This window comes from Lithobates pipiens, unplaced genomic scaffold (assembly GCF_037356315.1).
Source record: "Lithobates pipiens isolate NorthernLeopardFrog02 unplaced genomic scaffold, aLitPip1_a1.2 Scaffold_6, whole genome shotgun sequence".
NCBI classification, from domain to species: Eukaryota; Metazoa; Chordata; class Amphibia; order Anura; family Ranidae; genus Lithobates; species Lithobates pipiens.
Window position 1 is genome coordinate 8,938,526 of NW_027507881.1, and position 16,061 is coordinate 8,954,586.

Here is a 16,061-nt window from a genome sequence, read left to right on the forward strand (position 1 = left end):
TTCTCTGGGTTTCCCGTCCCACCGGAAGACCCAAGTGACCAGCTGACGAACAATGCTACTTTTTTCCAGCTCTCAGCTATGGTAACCAGAAAGCAATGACCTGACATAACTTCCGGTTTACCCGAATGTCAACAGCGCCATTTTTGAAGTATTAAAAGCATTCAAAAACACAGATCTTAGTGTTTTGAATGCTTTTAAGGGCAGAGGACGTCACTTCCGGTTCCGCCTTTCTGTTTACCTGCCAGTTACCGGCCAGGAAAGCAGCCGATCAGACCGATCTGTGTCTGATCGTCTGCATTGGAGGCAAGAGAAGAGATTTGGGGTCTTATAGACCCCAGATCTCTCCATAAAGAGGACCTGCCACATGCCTATTGCTGTCACAAGGATAGTTACATTCCTTGTGACAGTAATAAAAGTGATAAAACATTTTTTAAAGCAACAATATAAAAAAAAAATTAAAAATTTAAAGTGCCCCCCCCCCGCTCGTGTACAAAGGCGAATACTCTAGCCGGACCTACAGGCACGCAAACACTGATTTTCCTTCACATGTAGCAAACAGATCATGGGCAGTAATTCAAGCACCAGACCTTCTGTGTAAATCTTTGTAAAAGTGATAACCTTTAAAAGTTTTTAAGGCGTGGCCTATGGATAATAAAATGAATCTTTTATCTTTAGTAAAAAATAGTAAAAAAAATAGTAGTAAGAAATAATTCTTTAGTAAAAAAAAATAGTAAAAAAAATATTTTGTCGCCGTTGCACCAGCATACAAAATTTTAGTGTGACGTTAGGTATTTATTTACTTGGCGTAACATCATCTTTTATAAAAAAAATTAAAAAAAAGGGGTTATGTATTGTGCTTTTTCTATTCCTAATTCTGTCTTCTGTTAACCATGGAGGTGCTTCCTGTGACGTGTCATGAGGATAAACACTGCAGTTTTGGTTACTGAAGCCCCCCCGATTCCCTCCTGAAGAATAAATTCAATACCTTCTCCATCTCTCCATCCTTTGTAACCAGATTCCCTTCATCATTCTTTATGGGGCCAGTATGGTCTGTCCTCCCTTTTTTACTATTTATGTACTTAGAATTTCTTGGGATTTTTTTTGTTACTCTCTTCCGCTATGTGCCTTTCATGTTCTATCTTAGCAGCCCTGATTGCACCCTTACATTAGATATCCATAAAAAGTCTTGTCTAAAGTTTGCCACAAGCCACCTGGGAGACACACCAAACATGTGGAAGAAGGTGCTCTGGTCAGATGAAACCAAAATCCAACTTTTTGCCCACAATGCAAAACGATATGTTTGGCGTAAAAGCAACACAGCTCATCACCCTCAACACACCATCCCCACTGTCACACATGGTGGTGGCAGCATCATGGTTTGGGCCTGCTTTTCTTCAGCAGGGACAGTGAAGATGGTTAAAATTGAGGGGAAGATGGATGCAGCCAAATACAGGATCATTCTGGATGAAAACCTGTTGGAGTCTGCAAAAGACCTGAAACTGGGACGGAGATTTATCTTCCAACAAGACAATGATCCCAAACATACAGCAAAATCTACAAAGGAATGGTTCACAAATAAACATATCCAGGTGTTAGAATGGCCAAGTCAAAGTCCAGACCTGAATCCAATCGAGAATCTGTGGAAAGAGCTGAAAACTGCTGTTCACAAACGCTCTCCATCCAACCTCACTGAGCTCCAGCTGTTTTGCAAGGAAGAATGGGCAAGAATTTCAGTCTCTCGATGTGCAAAACTGATAGAGACATACCCCAAGCGACTTGCAGCTGTAATTGCAGCAAAAGGTGGCTCTACAAAGTATTACCGCAAGGGGGCCGAATCATTTTGCACGCCCCACTTTTCATTTTTTTTATTAGTTAAAAAAGTTTCAAAAATCCAATAGATTTCGTTCCACTTCACAATTGTGTCCCACTTGTTGGTGATTCTTCACAAAAAATTAAACATTTTATATCTTTATGTTTGAAGCCTGAAATGTGGCAAAAGGTTGAAAAGTTCAAGGGGGCCGAATACTTTCACAAGGCACTGTAGGCCTCATGCACACTATAAAAACATTGCAGTGAGTTTTTCAAAGTTTTTCAGCATTTTTGCAATAGCGTTTTTTAGTGTTTTTAAGCGTTTTTTGGAGTTTTTTTGGGATCAAAAACATTTAAAAACGCTGGTGAGCCGCGTTTTTGAGCGTTTATCTGCATTTTTAGGTGTTTTTTTGACGTTAGCCTGTTTTTACAGCTGGAAAACTCCTCTCAGACCCCACTAGTTTTTTTTTTTTTTTTTTTTTTAAGCCAAAAAAGGCCCCAGCCAAAAAAAAAACAGTTGATAACAGCCTATGTGTGCATGGACACATAGGATAACATGCTGGAGAGTTTATTGCTACACTTAGAGGCGCCCTCTCTTCTCTTTTATACTCAGTTGTGACATGACGCAAAATTTCTGAAATTTATGAAACATTTTTGCCTGTCTCGCAAAACGCTCTCAAGCCAAGGTTTTACTGTACTTTCAAATGTTACCAAATTTGGCAGCCACCCCTGCCACACTGCATAACAGGCACTCCCCCCCCCCCCCCCCATTTCCTGGTGCAGCTTTGCAGCTCCCATATCAGCTCTCTGGTGTTGATCTCAGGCAAGTCCTACGGTATACTCCAGTAACTGTCTGGTTTACATTGGCTGTATATTATACAGATAGAATTATGGGCATGTAAATAGATACATAGATGAATACTCAATGCATAAAAAATGCTTATAAAGTTAATTTATATGCAAACACAAGGGATGAGTCGATAAATAGCTGCTGTGCACAGATGCTCGCAATAATTACATTTCCAAAGTATCAAAGAAAACACATTACGACCTCACGGGCCGCACGCATTTCTCATTTAAGGCGACAATCATTGAGCAAAGATGCAGAAGCTGTCACCTACCATGAAAAATATGTCCACTAATGCAGCACGGTGTGGAGATTAGTACATGAGTCCGCTTCAGATTTTCTAAACCCAAAAGCAAACATTTTATATATTGGGAACCAAAGGATGTGAACGTGAGCCGCTCAGGCTATGCAGGAGAACACCAATCCTGTGCCCACCACTGGGAGTGCCCGCCGGGGAGGGAGCTCGTCTATGCTCCAGACAATCATAGCAAACATTTAAAGTGTCCGGAAAGACGCACATCAAGACTGACCCGCTGTGTAGTGGTGAGTGGTAGCCAGGCCCACCAACGCGTTTCGCTTTTATCCCCATGATTTAACCACTTGCCTACCGGGCACTTTCACCCCCTTCCTGCCCCAGGCCAATTTTTAGCTTTCAGCGCTGTCACACTTTGAATGACAATGGTGCCATCATGCAACACTGTACACATATTAAATTTATATCATTCTTTTCACACAAATAGAGCTTTCTTTTGGTGGTATTTAATCACCACTGTTTTTTTTTTTTGCTAAATAAACAAAAAAAGACTGAAAATTTTGAACCAAAAAAAAGGTTTTTCATAGTTTGTTAAAAATTTTTGAAAACAGGTAATTTTTCTCCTTCACTGATGTGCGCTGATGAGGCTGCACTGATGGGCACTGATGAGGCAGCACTGATGGGCACTGATGAAGCAGCACTGATGGGGCGACACTTGTGGGCACTGATGAGGAGGCACTGATAGGTGGGTGGCACTGATGGGCACTAATTGGCAGCACTGATGAGCACTGATTGGCAGCACTGGTCAGTAAAAAAATGCACCAAAAATGAACCTACCCATTGAAATGGATAGAAAACGCATCAAAAAATGCGGAAAAAATGCATCCACAGTTGCATTTTTGGTGCGTTTTTGAAGTCGCATTTCCTTTTTTCCCCAGGTGCAAAATGCACCAGAAACATGTTAAAAATGCAGAAAAAATGCATATGCATTTTTGGAGCAGAGCAGTGTGAAAGCAGCCTAATGCCGCGTACACACGACTGGACTTTTCGACGGACTAGGTCCGACGGTCTTCTCGACGGACTTTCAGCTGAGGTCCGACGGACTTTCTGAACAAACAGCCTTGCTCACACACGACTGGACTAAGTCCGTTCGAAAGTCCGTTCGTTTTGAACGTGATGACGTAAGACGGGACTAAACAGGGAAGTTCAATAGCCAGTCGCCAATAGCTGCCCTTGCGTCGTATTTGGTCCATCGGACCAGCACACAGACAAACGGTTTTCACAATTTTTAGTCCGTCTGATAGATTTGAAACATGTTTTATTTCTAGGTCCGTCAGAGTTTTAGGGGGAAAAATTCCTCTGGAGCCCCACACACGATCGAATTGGATTCTGGTCTGCCGGACCAAGTCTGCCAGAAAGTCCGATCGTGTGTACGCGGCATAAGGCTTTATTCACATGGCTTTAAAAAAAAACATATATAAGTATTTGTAGCCAGCACCTGCCCGGCCTATATCAAAGGGATGGCCGAGCGGGCCTATTCGTCTATCTGGTTGGACAATCGGAGATCTGTCAACGTCTGTGTCCATCGGATAACTGATCAGTGTACCGGCCTGCTGCTGGTACCATGTGACCACTGTGACCAATCACAGCAGGTCACATGACAGTTGTAAACAAAATGCCATTGCTATCCATTGTGTAAAATTGTGTTGCCAGCTGTGATTGGTCAGTGCGCTACACATGGCACAGACAGGACCAATCACAGCCCATCTGTACCATGTGATTAGCTTTGACCAATTACAGCTAATCACAACAAAACGTTTTATAAATCCTGTATGATAATAATACTAATGAATCAGTTTCATTCAGTAAAATCCTTGCTTATAGCAATGAAATTCACTGCTATAAGAAATCATAATGTGTAAAAAAAATAACTAGCCCAGAGTAGTACAGTGTTACTATGGTAACATTATATTGGTCTGGTCACAGTGTGTTAAAAATAAAATCATAAAAAAATATAATAATAAAAAATAAGTGTGTGTGTGTGTGTGTGTATATATATATATAGTTATATGATAACACTGTACTGCACTGGTTAGTGTATGTAAAAAAATTAAAATAAAATAGTGATTTTTTTTTTTTTTATTTCTACATTTTCCCAAAAATTCTAACAAAAAAAAATTACAACTGCAAAAAACTTGCCATAGCTTTTACGAAATACCTCAGACTGTCTGCTTTCCAAAAAAGGGTAGTTTGGGGGATATTTGTACTGTCCTGGCATGATTGGGCCTCAATGAAATCAGTATTATTATTATTATTATTATAAAGGATTTACATAGCGCCAACAGTGTACGCAGCGCTTTACAATATAAAAGGAGACAACACAGTTATAATACAATAAAATACAAGAGGATTAAGAGGACCCTGCTCAGAAGAGCTTACAATCTAATAGGGTGGGGCAGGTGGTACAAAAGGTTGTAACTGTGGGGAATGAGTTGATGGAAGTGGTAGGAGATTAGTTGGAGACGTGATAGACTTTCCTGAAGTGATGAGTTTTCAGGGATTGTCTGAAGGTAGCAAGAGTAGGGGATAGCCGGTGTAGGTAGTGAGTTCCAGAGGATGGGAGAGGCTCTGGAGAAATCCTGGAGATGAGCGTGGGAGGAGGAGACGAGAGAGCTTGAGAGTAGGAGGTCTTGAGAAGAGCGGAGGGGACGATTTGGGTGATATTTGGAGACAGGATTGGTGATGGAGCTCGGGGCAGAGTTGTGAAAGGCTTTGTATGTTGTGGTTAGTATTTTGAATTTAAAGCGGGGTTCCACCCTAAAGTGGAACTTCCGCTGATCGGAACCCTCCCCCCCCCTCCGGTGTCACAATTGGCACCTTTCAGGGGGGAGGGGGGTGCAGATACCTGTCAAAGACAGGTATTTACACCCACTTCCAGGCATAGACTCCCACGGGAGTCTATGCCTCTTCCTGTCTCTGGGACCCGTGTGTGTCCCATCAGACAGCGCGGGCAATTCCTATTGCGCTGCGCGACTCGCGCATGCACAGTAGGGAACCGGGAAGTGAAGCCACAGCGCTTCACTTCCTGATTCCCTCACCTAGAATGGTGGCGGCAGCAGCTGAGAGCCGAGTGATCGATCGACCTCGACTGCCGGCATCGCTGGACCCCGGGACAGGTGAGTGTCTATTTATTAAAAGTCAGCAGCTACAGTATTTGTAGCTGCTGGCTTTTAATATTTTTTTCCACAGTGCAATCCCGCTTTAATTCACTGGGTGATTGGGAGCCAGTGTAGGGATTGGAGGAGAGGGTTGGCAGACACTGAATGGTGGCCAGTGTAGGGATTGGAGGAGAGGGTTGGCAGACACTGAGCGGTTGGTAAGGTGGGTAAGTCTGGCAGCAGCATTCATGATAGACTGAAGAGGGGAGGAGCCTATGGAGAGGCAGGCCAATGAGAAGGGAGTTGCAATAGTCAAGGCGAGATATAACGAGGGAGTGAATGAGGAGATTGGTGGTTTCATTTGTTAAAAAGGGGGGAATTTTAGAGATGTTACGTAGGTGAATTCTGCAAACTTTTGACAACAATTGGACTTGGGGCTGAAATGACAAGTCAGAGTCTAGGACAGTGATGGCGAACCTTGGCACCCCAGATGTTTTGGAACTACATTTCCCATGATGCTCATGCACTCTGCAGTGTAGTGAAGTATCATGGGAAATGTAGTTCCAAAACATCTGGGGTGCCAAGGTTCGCCATCACTGGTCTAGGATTACACAGAGTACCCTGGGGTTGAGGGGAGGGACTGATTGTTGCATCAGGTTCATCAGGATTGATCAATTTTCAGATATATACCATAGTTTGTGGACTCTATAACTTTCCTGCAGAATAAATATACATATGTATATTATGCACTGATTTGGGTTATTTTCACCAAAGAAATGTGGCAGAATACGTTTTGGTCTAAATTTACAAAGAAAGATTATTTATTTGCAAATATTTATACCAGAAATAAAAAAAAAAAAAAAAAAAAAAACTCCCTGCTGATTAAATACCACCCAAAGAAAGCTCTATCTGTGTGAACAAAATGATAAAAAAATGTCCTATGAGTACAGTGTTGCATGACGGCGCAATTTTCATTCAAAGTATGACAGCGCTGAAAGCTGAAAATTGGCCTGGGCAGGAAGGGGGTGAAGGTGCCCCGGTATTAAAGAAAGATATTTTGCATAGAATATCAAGGGTAGAAAGTGAAAATACTAATATCCTATTTGTGTGCCTAATGGTCAAGAGGTCCTTGTTGTTCCCATTAAATATAATTTTTTTAGGGCTGTTACAGATTAAAATTTTCTTTTTTGATTAATCGATTTTTTTTAAATTGATTAATCAACTAATTTTGATTAATTATAACGCACATACAGATCCAACTACTTTTAGCTGATCTCCTTGCATTGCAACTCTGCATTAGTCAGTGGTAAATGTGGTATACACTATATACAATCACCCGACACTAGTTGGTTTCCACAATCCATGACTTAACTTCACAGTTCACACAAATACGTTTTAAATTCAAACTGTAGCACGGACGTAAGTCTTTTTTTTTCCCACAGTAGGGTGACAATCCCTCCACCTCCGGTCTAACTAATCACTCTCACCTTATGGCATGGGCCCCTGTGCAAACAGGTGGTCATGCAAGCGGGTATCAAAAGGGTGAACACGGACCATAAACTTCTCTCACCTCTCCTTAGATCTCAGCAAGGACGCCGGGTCAGGGGTAGAAAGAAAAGATCAAAGTGCTCACCGCTTAAGTATAAGATTTCATTTTTTTGTTCAAACACAAATTACTGACATAAAGATGATAAAAACACAGCATGTAAAGCCGACAATCGTGTTAGTTCCGTAGGGCGGCAGCGGGTGACATCATGTGTAGCTCCTCCCCCCGTACGCATTACGTTCCATCAGAACTTTGACGTCATCGGACTCCTCCCCCTTCCCATTGTTGGCAAACGGAGGCACTTGGGGAAGGGGAGGGGGGAGTCCAGTGGCATCGATGTCCATGGCATTACCGGATCTGACGGAGTATGGAGAACCAATCAAAAGAATTTTGATTGATCAAAAAAATGTATGATTAATCGAGGAATTAAATCTTTCGTTTCCACAGCACCTACATTTTTTCCCATATTTTCTGTGGCTTGAACAGCAATTTTAGCTTTAGATGGTAAGCGATCTGTTTTTTTTTCCTTGCAGGAAAGAGCACTTGGTTAGACCTCAGCTGCCACCCCGGTCCCAATGACATTGTACTCCCACCTGGGCAAGAAGCCATTTTGCACTGTGACGTCGGCAACATAGAGTCGGGCACCAATGTCACCTGGTGGAAGAACGGAAAGCAACTAAACCCAGAAAACCTCACTGTGCTTCCTAATGGAGGGCTGCTCCTGTCACAAGGCGAAGGGTCAAGCATTGAGGGAAGTTACTCCTGCACGTATCAGAACTCCTTTGGAGTGGTGAAGGGCAGAACCGGTACGATCAGATTGGCAGGTGGGTCCCAGCAATTTTATTTTTCTAGCCATTTTTATTTGTAATTGACATTCGAAAACTGGGAGGGCATTTTAGATAAGAAGCCAGGGTTCAGTGGAAGCCTAGGGTTCCTCCAGAGCTTGCTAGGGGTTCTTTGAGCAATTTCTGCCTCTTAGAATAGTTCCCACTCCCACCGTTGATCTTTTTAACTCTCTGTAAGGAGGTAATTCTTCCCAATGGCCACAAGTGTAAGGAGCATTCTTCCCACTGACCATCACACTAATGCATCATGAGTTGTAGATAGTAATTTTCAGCAGGAGTTCCTTGAGATCGGAAAGTTATTTCAAGGGTTCCTCTACAGTGCCTTGAAATAGTATTCATACCCCTTGAAATTTCCCACATTTTCTCATGTTACAACCAAAAACATAAATGTATATTATTGGCATTTTCTGTGATCGACCAACACAAAGTGGCACATAATTGTGAAGTGGAAGGAAAATAATAAATGACTATCAACATTTTTTACAAATAAATATGTGAAAAGTGTGGGGGGTACATTTGTATGGCGCCCCCCGGAGTCAATACTTTGTAGAACCGCCTTTCTCTGCAATTACAGCTGCAAGTCTTTTTGGGGATGTCTCTACCAGCTTTGCACATCTAGAGAGGACATTTCTGCCCATTCTTCTTTGCAAAATATCTCAAGATCTGTCAGATTGGACGGAGAGCGTCTGTGAACAGCAATTTTCAAGTCTTGCCACAGATTCTCAATTGGATTTAGGTCTGGGCTGTGACTGGGCCATTCTAAAAACACATGAATATGCTTTGATCTAAACCATTCCATTGTAGCTCTGGCTGTATGTTTCGGGTCGTTGTCCCGCTGGAAGGTGAACCTCCGCCCCGGTCTCAAGTCTCTTGCAGACTCTAACAGGTTTTCTTCTAAGATTGTCCTGTATTTGGCTCCATCCATCTTCCCCACAACTTGATGCTGCCACCACCATGTTTCACAGTGGGGATGGTGTGTTCAGGGTGATGTGCAGTGTTGGTTTTCCGCCACACATAGCGTTTTGCTTTTAGTCCAAAAAGTTCACTTTTGGTCTCATCTGACCAGAGCACCTTCTTCCACATGTTTGCTGCGTCCCCCACATGGCTTCTCACAAACTGCAAACAGGACTTCTTATGACTTTCTTTCACCAATGTCTTTCTTCTTGTCACTCTTCCATAAAGAGCAGATTTGTGGAGAGACGACTAATAGTTGTCCTGTGGACAGATTCTCCCCCCTGAGCTGTGGATCTCTGCAGCTCCTCCAGAGTTACCATGGGCCTCTTGGCTCTTCTCTGATGAATGCTCTCCTTGCCCGGGCCGGTCAGTTTAGGTGGACGGCCATGACTTGGTTTGCAGTTGTGCCATACTCTTTCCATTTTCTGATGATGGATTGAACAGAGCTCTGTGAGATGTTCAAAGCTTGAGATATTTTTTTTTTTATAACCTAACCCTGCTTTATACTTCTCCACAACTTTATCCCTGACCTGTCGGGGTGTGTTCCTTGGCCTTCACGATGCTGTTTGTTTACTAAGGTTCTCTAACAAACCTCTGAGGGCTTCACAGAACAACTGTATTAATACTCAGATTAAATTACACACAGGTGGACTCCATTTACTAATTAGGTGATTTCTGAAGGCAATTGGTTCTACTAGATTTTAGTTAGGGGTATCAGAGTAAAGGGGGGCTGAATACAAATGCCCCCCCCCACTTTTTAGATATTTATTTGTAAAACATTTTGAAAACCATTTATCATTTTCCTTCCACTTTACAATTATGTGCCACTTTGTGTTGGTCTATCACATAAAACCCCAATAAAATACAGTTACGTTTTTGGGTGTAACATGGCAAAATGTGGAAAATTTCAAGGGGGTATGAATACTTTTTGAAGGCACTGTATATTGAAAAGGTTGAGAGAGGCTGCATTAATGTATGCCGGCAAATTGACAAGCAGTTAGATGTCCACAGCATGACTGAGAAAGATTTATGAGCTTAATGATTGTCATCATTGAACACAAATAGGATGACCTTTACAACAAATCATTTGAATAGAAACTAATTGATGAGTTGATATTCAAAGTTAATTCTTTATTTTTTTTGTAATAGTTTTACTTTCAACAAAACAAAACTCTTCTTGAGATCATCGTCCTATGAGGATTGTTTCTGATATACACCCAATTGGGTTTACTTAAAGGGACACTTCCATCAAAACTGAAATTGAAGTTCTCATGCTCATGGATAGTCAGCTGTCCTAGACTGAAGAGGTGCCGGGGGGGGGGGGTGGGGGGGATTCCCACAAAAGGGAAAGGGAAGATCATGACATCATTGACTTCATATGGCCATGTGGACATACAGTGGGGGAAAATAATTATCTGATCCCCTGCAAGTTTGCCCACTTACAAAGAAATGAAGGGTCTAAAAAAAAAAAAAAAAAAAAAAAAACACCCCTCTTGGCACAAATCCTCTTCCCCCTCAAATCTCCACTCACCACTCCAAATCCAACGTCCCAGAACAAAATACCCCCCCACCCCCCCCCCCCCCTAGAACAAATCCTCCCTCCCTAACTTTGCAGTTCTTCATAAAAACCCTTCAATCAACCCTACAAGCACAACTCCCCCCCACAAAAAAATCCCCCCATCTAGCACAAATCCCCCCCCCCCAAACCATATCAGCTCTTCTTGCAGAAACCCCCCAAATCCCTCCTCCTGGCACAAATCATCCTTCCCATCCCCTCACCCAACACAGGCTATGAGCAGTAGTCCCCCCCCAAAAGTCCCCATATAGCACAAATTCCCTCCCCCTTTACCATATCACTTCTTCTAGCAACAACCCCCCCATATCCCCCCCCCCCCACTCCTGGCACAAATCATCCTCCCCTCACCCAACACAGGTTATGAGCGCTAGTCCCACCCCCCCAAAAAGTCCCCATCTAGCACAAATTCCCTCCCCTTTTACCATATCACCCCCATACCCCCTCTCCTGGCACAAATCATCCTCCCCTCAACCAATACAGGTTATGAGCGCTAGTCTCATCCCCCCCAAAAAGTCCCCATCTAGCACAAATTCCCTTCCCCTTTACCATATCACCCCCCATCCCCCCTCTCCTGGCACAAATCATCCTCCCCTCAACCAATACAGGTTATGAGTGCTAGTCCCATCCCCCCCAAAAAGTCCCCATCTAGCACAAATTCCCTTCCCCTTTACCATATCACCTCTTCTAACACCCCCCCATATCCCCCCTCCTGGCACAAATCATCCTCCCCTCACCCAACACAGGTAATGAGCACTAGTCCCGTCCCCCCAAAAAGTCCCCATCTAGCACAAATTCCCTCCCCCTTTACCATATCACCTCTTCTAGCAACACCCCCCCCCCATATCCCCCCTCCTGGCACAAATCATCCTCCCCTCACCCGACACAGGTTATGAGCTCTAGTCCCCCCCAAAAAGTCCCCATCTAGCACAAATTCCCCCCCCCCTTTACCATATCACCTCTTCTAGCAACAACCCCCCCCATACCCCCTCTCCTGGAACAAATCATCCTTCCCTCACCCGACACAGGTAATGAGCGCTAGTCCCACCCCCCTCAAAAAGTCCCCATCTAGCACAAATTCCCTCCCCCTTTACCATATCACCTCTTCTAGCAACAACCCCCCCCCCCCCATACCCCCTCTCCTGGCACAAATCATCCTCCCCTCACCCAACACAGGTTATGAGTGCTAGTCCCATCGCCCCAAAAAAGTCCCCATCTAGCACAAATTCCCTTCCTCTTTACCATATCACCTCTTCTAGCAAACCCCCCCCATATCCCCCCCTCCTGACACAAATCCTCTTCCCCCATCCCAACACAAATCCCCCCAAATTACCATTCTAGCACACACCCCTAATTTCCACTCCTAGAATAATTCTTATCCCCTGCCACCCTCCAAATTTCCCCTCCCAACACCAATCTCCTCGCAGTTCCCCCCCCCACCTCACATGATACCACAGCAGCCAGTGGCAGACGCCCCCTCTGCCCACCCCGTGCCCTGGGGGGGGGGGGGGGTAGAGAGGAGCCTCTCTGTGGCTGCATAGAGAAGACTCAGGATCTGGGGGAGGAGTTCTGTCCTCCTCTCTGCTGCCGACTGCAAGGTGGGGATGGAGATGAGGGGAGTGCCAAAGCTACAGAAGAGACGTACATGATATGTCCTGGTGGGCCAGATTTGCCCCCCCCCCCCCCCCCCCCCCCCGGGCATGTGCATTAGAAAAATCGAATGAACATTCCGAAAAGGAACGTTTTCGTACAAAATTATACTGGTGCATAGCCAACTTTAGGTACAGTGGATTGTATAGACTCAGATAAAGGTAAACCTGACTTTAGAAAACTTGTAGTGTTTCCTAGGCTTGTGCAATTAGTTTTGTAACGAATCGAAATTCAGGCGATTTTTGCATTCCGAAAAAAAAAACGAATTTCCGCGAATACGAAAGAAATTATAGCGGATATAAGGAATGAATTCAACATGAATCGGTAATTCGGTAAAGATCTAATGAAACAAAAGGTCAAATCAAAGTAAATCTTACAGTCCAATCAGATGATTCATTTTGTGCCGGAGGATGGATTACTGGCAAAGTGCATTCCTGAGAACTGAGTGAGAAGGGTGTTGTATTGTATTTGAGCCGAGGAGAAGAGATCTCATCATTGTGTGCGCTAATAGATTCAATAAGCAAACGACTTTCCAAACTACGAATCACTACCATGAATATACATACATAAATATCGAATTTCAACGAATACGAAAGAAATTGCAGCGCATATAACGAATGAATTCGTCATGATTCGAGATTCAGTATAACGAATATCGACACTCTACAGAAATAACGAATTATCCGAAAACGTATTAACGTAACATAACGAATATAACAAAACTAAATTATGTATTTTACAAATGACAACGAACTGAAACTTAATGAAATTTTCCGTTGTGCACAAGTCCAGTGTTTCCTGATCGATAGTATTAGCACTTCTTAATTGATGAATTAACTTTTTTTGTTCTGAAAGATGCATTTTGAACCGCAAATAGTCAACAGAGCGGCTTTAAGACCCCTTTTCACTCTGGGGCGTTTTTCAGGCGCTTTAGCGTTAAAAAAAGCGCACGTAAAACGCCCGAAAGAAGCCTCATCTGCAATCCCAATGTGAAAGCCCGAGTGCTTTCACACTGAGACCCCTTTGACACTATGGCGTTTTTCAGGCGCTTTAGCGTTAAAATAAGCGCCTGTAAAGCGCCTGAAAGAAGCTTCAACTGCAATCCCAATGTGAAAGCCCGAGTGCTTTCACACTGAGGCACTGCACTGGCAGGGCGTAAAAAAAAAAGTCCTGCAAGCAGCTTCTTTGCAGCGCTTTGAAATAAATGGGAAGCGCCTGCAAAGCGTTTTGGCAGCAGCGCTTTGTGGGCGCTTTTAACCCTTTATTTGGCCACTAGCGGGGGTTAAAAGCGCCCCAATAGCGCTTGAAAAATGCTGGTAAAGCGCCACTGGTTTAAGTGGCACTTTACGAGTGTTTTTCAGGCGCTGGCAGTGTGAAAGGGCTCTTAAAGCACTCGGGCTTTCACATTGGGATTGCAGATGAGGCTTCTTTCAAGCGCTTTACAGGCGCTTTTTTTTAGCGCCTGAAAAACGCCCCAGTGTGAAAGGGGGCTTATTGTCTGAATGCCAGAGTCTTCTGTCTGGTTACTGTGGCTCTAATGGGGCCGCTTTACAAAACACACCCTGAAAATCAATTCCTCGCCCTGTCGTGCGCCTCTCTGTTTCACATTCATGTGATTCCTATGGAGACTATTTCTGAGCTGGTGGTTTCATAGAAACGATTTTAACTATTTAAATACAGTATATTCCTCAGTAGTCAAAAAAAGGATGTAAATCCAATTTGTGTGCAGCAAATACCTTTGGAAACCCAGATATTGCCCTGTAAATGTAGCAGTGACATCATCACGGAGCTGTACAGAGAACAGAGCTGTGGGGAGGGGCCACGTAAACACCGCCTACAGGAGGGGGACGGAGACAAGACCAGTCACCCTGCACAAGGAGAGAGCAGCAGTGAGTGGTCTTTTTTTTTAACAGGAAGTCTCACACTGGATGACTGCACAGATCTGGAAGAAATACACAAAGATCACCAAGATTCAAGAAGAATACGCATGATGAATGTATTTAGACAATATTTACTTATCTCATAGTTCAGCTTGGAGTTTTTATGAAAGGGGAACTCCGTTGTAGACATGTGGAATTTGTTTAGTTCCGAATTAGTTTTTTAACAAATTTTGAAAAATTTGTTAATTACGAAAATTCCGAATTTTTCAATTTCAGAAATTTCTCAATTTCCAAAAACTACGAACATCTGAAATTACGAATCACTGACATTTAGAATTTTCAAATTTCCGAATTTCGAATTTTCAAATTTCCGAATTTCGAATTTTCAAATTTCCGAATTTCGAATTTTCAAATTTCCGAATTTCGAATTTTCAAATTTCCAAATTTCGAATTTTCAAATTTCCAAATTTCGAATTTTCAAATTTCCAAATTTCGAATTCTCAAATTTCCGAATTTCGAATTTTCAAATTTCCTAAATTACGAATTTCCAAATTTGCGAATTTCAGAAATTCCGAATCTCTGAATGTTCAAATTTACGAAAATTCTGAATTTTGGAAATTCGAAATTTCGGGAATTAGAAATTTTGGAAATTGGAACATTTCGGTAATTAGGCTGTTAGTGAACGCAACGAGTATGAATTTATCCGAAGTTACGAATTATCTGAAATAACGAATGCCGTATCCAAATGAATGGAACGTAATGATCTAATAATAATAAATAACAATAATAATATTAATAAAACCTTTTTATTATTATTGTTTATTATTAACCACTTTCAGACCGGACCATTTTGCTGGCTTAAGACCAGACCACTTTTTGCAATTCGGCACTACGTCGATTTAACTGACAATTGCGCGGTCGTGCGACGTGGTTCCCAAACAAAATTGACGTCCTTTTTTTCTCACAAATAGCGCTTTCTTTTGGTGGTATTTGATCACCTCTGCGGTTTTTATTTTTTGCGCTATAAACAAAAAAAGAGCGACAATTTTGAAAAAAAAAAACATTATTTTTTACTTTTTGCTGTAAAAAATATCCCCCAAAAATATATAAAAAAAATTTTTTTCCCTCAGTTTAGGCCGATATGTATTCTTCTACATATTTTTGGTAAAAAAAATGGCAATAAGCAATAGTAAATAGTAATGGCGGCGATCAGTGATTTTTATTGTGACTGCGACATTATGGCGGACGCATCGGAGATTTTTGATACATTTTTGGGACCATTGTCAGTTATACAGCAATCAGTGCTATACAAATGCACTGATATCTGTGTAAATGACACTGGCAGTGAAGGGGTTAACCTGGGGGTGGCAGTGTAGGGGGTGAAGCGTTCCTAGGGATGTGTTACTAACTGTGGGGGGCTGGGCTGTGTGTTAGTGAACACTGATCTCTGCTCCAATCACAGGGAGTAGAGATCAGTGTCACTTGTTGCTAGGCAGAATGGGGAGATGCTGTTTACATCGGCAACTCACCGTTCAGCCTCCCTGTG

General features: G+C 42.8%; 1 protein-coding gene across 3 annotated transcripts in view; it reads left to right on the forward strand.

The window, feature by feature from the left end:
* The window catches only part of LOC143958219 (immunoglobulin superfamily DCC subclass member 4-like), a 194,486-nt gene that overhangs the window by 85,472 nt on the left and 92,953 nt on the right, over positions 1-16,061 (forward strand). For 2 of the 3 annotated variants that reach the window (XM_077467715.1, XM_077467713.1), the window contains exon 2: positions 8,147-8,437. In XM_077467715.1, the coding sequence (XP_077323841.1) occupies positions 8,147-8,437 (291 nt within the window). Of the gene's footprint in view, positions 1-8,146; positions 8,438-16,061 lie in introns of those variants that run through there. The other variant, XM_077467716.1, reaches the window with a different exon arrangement.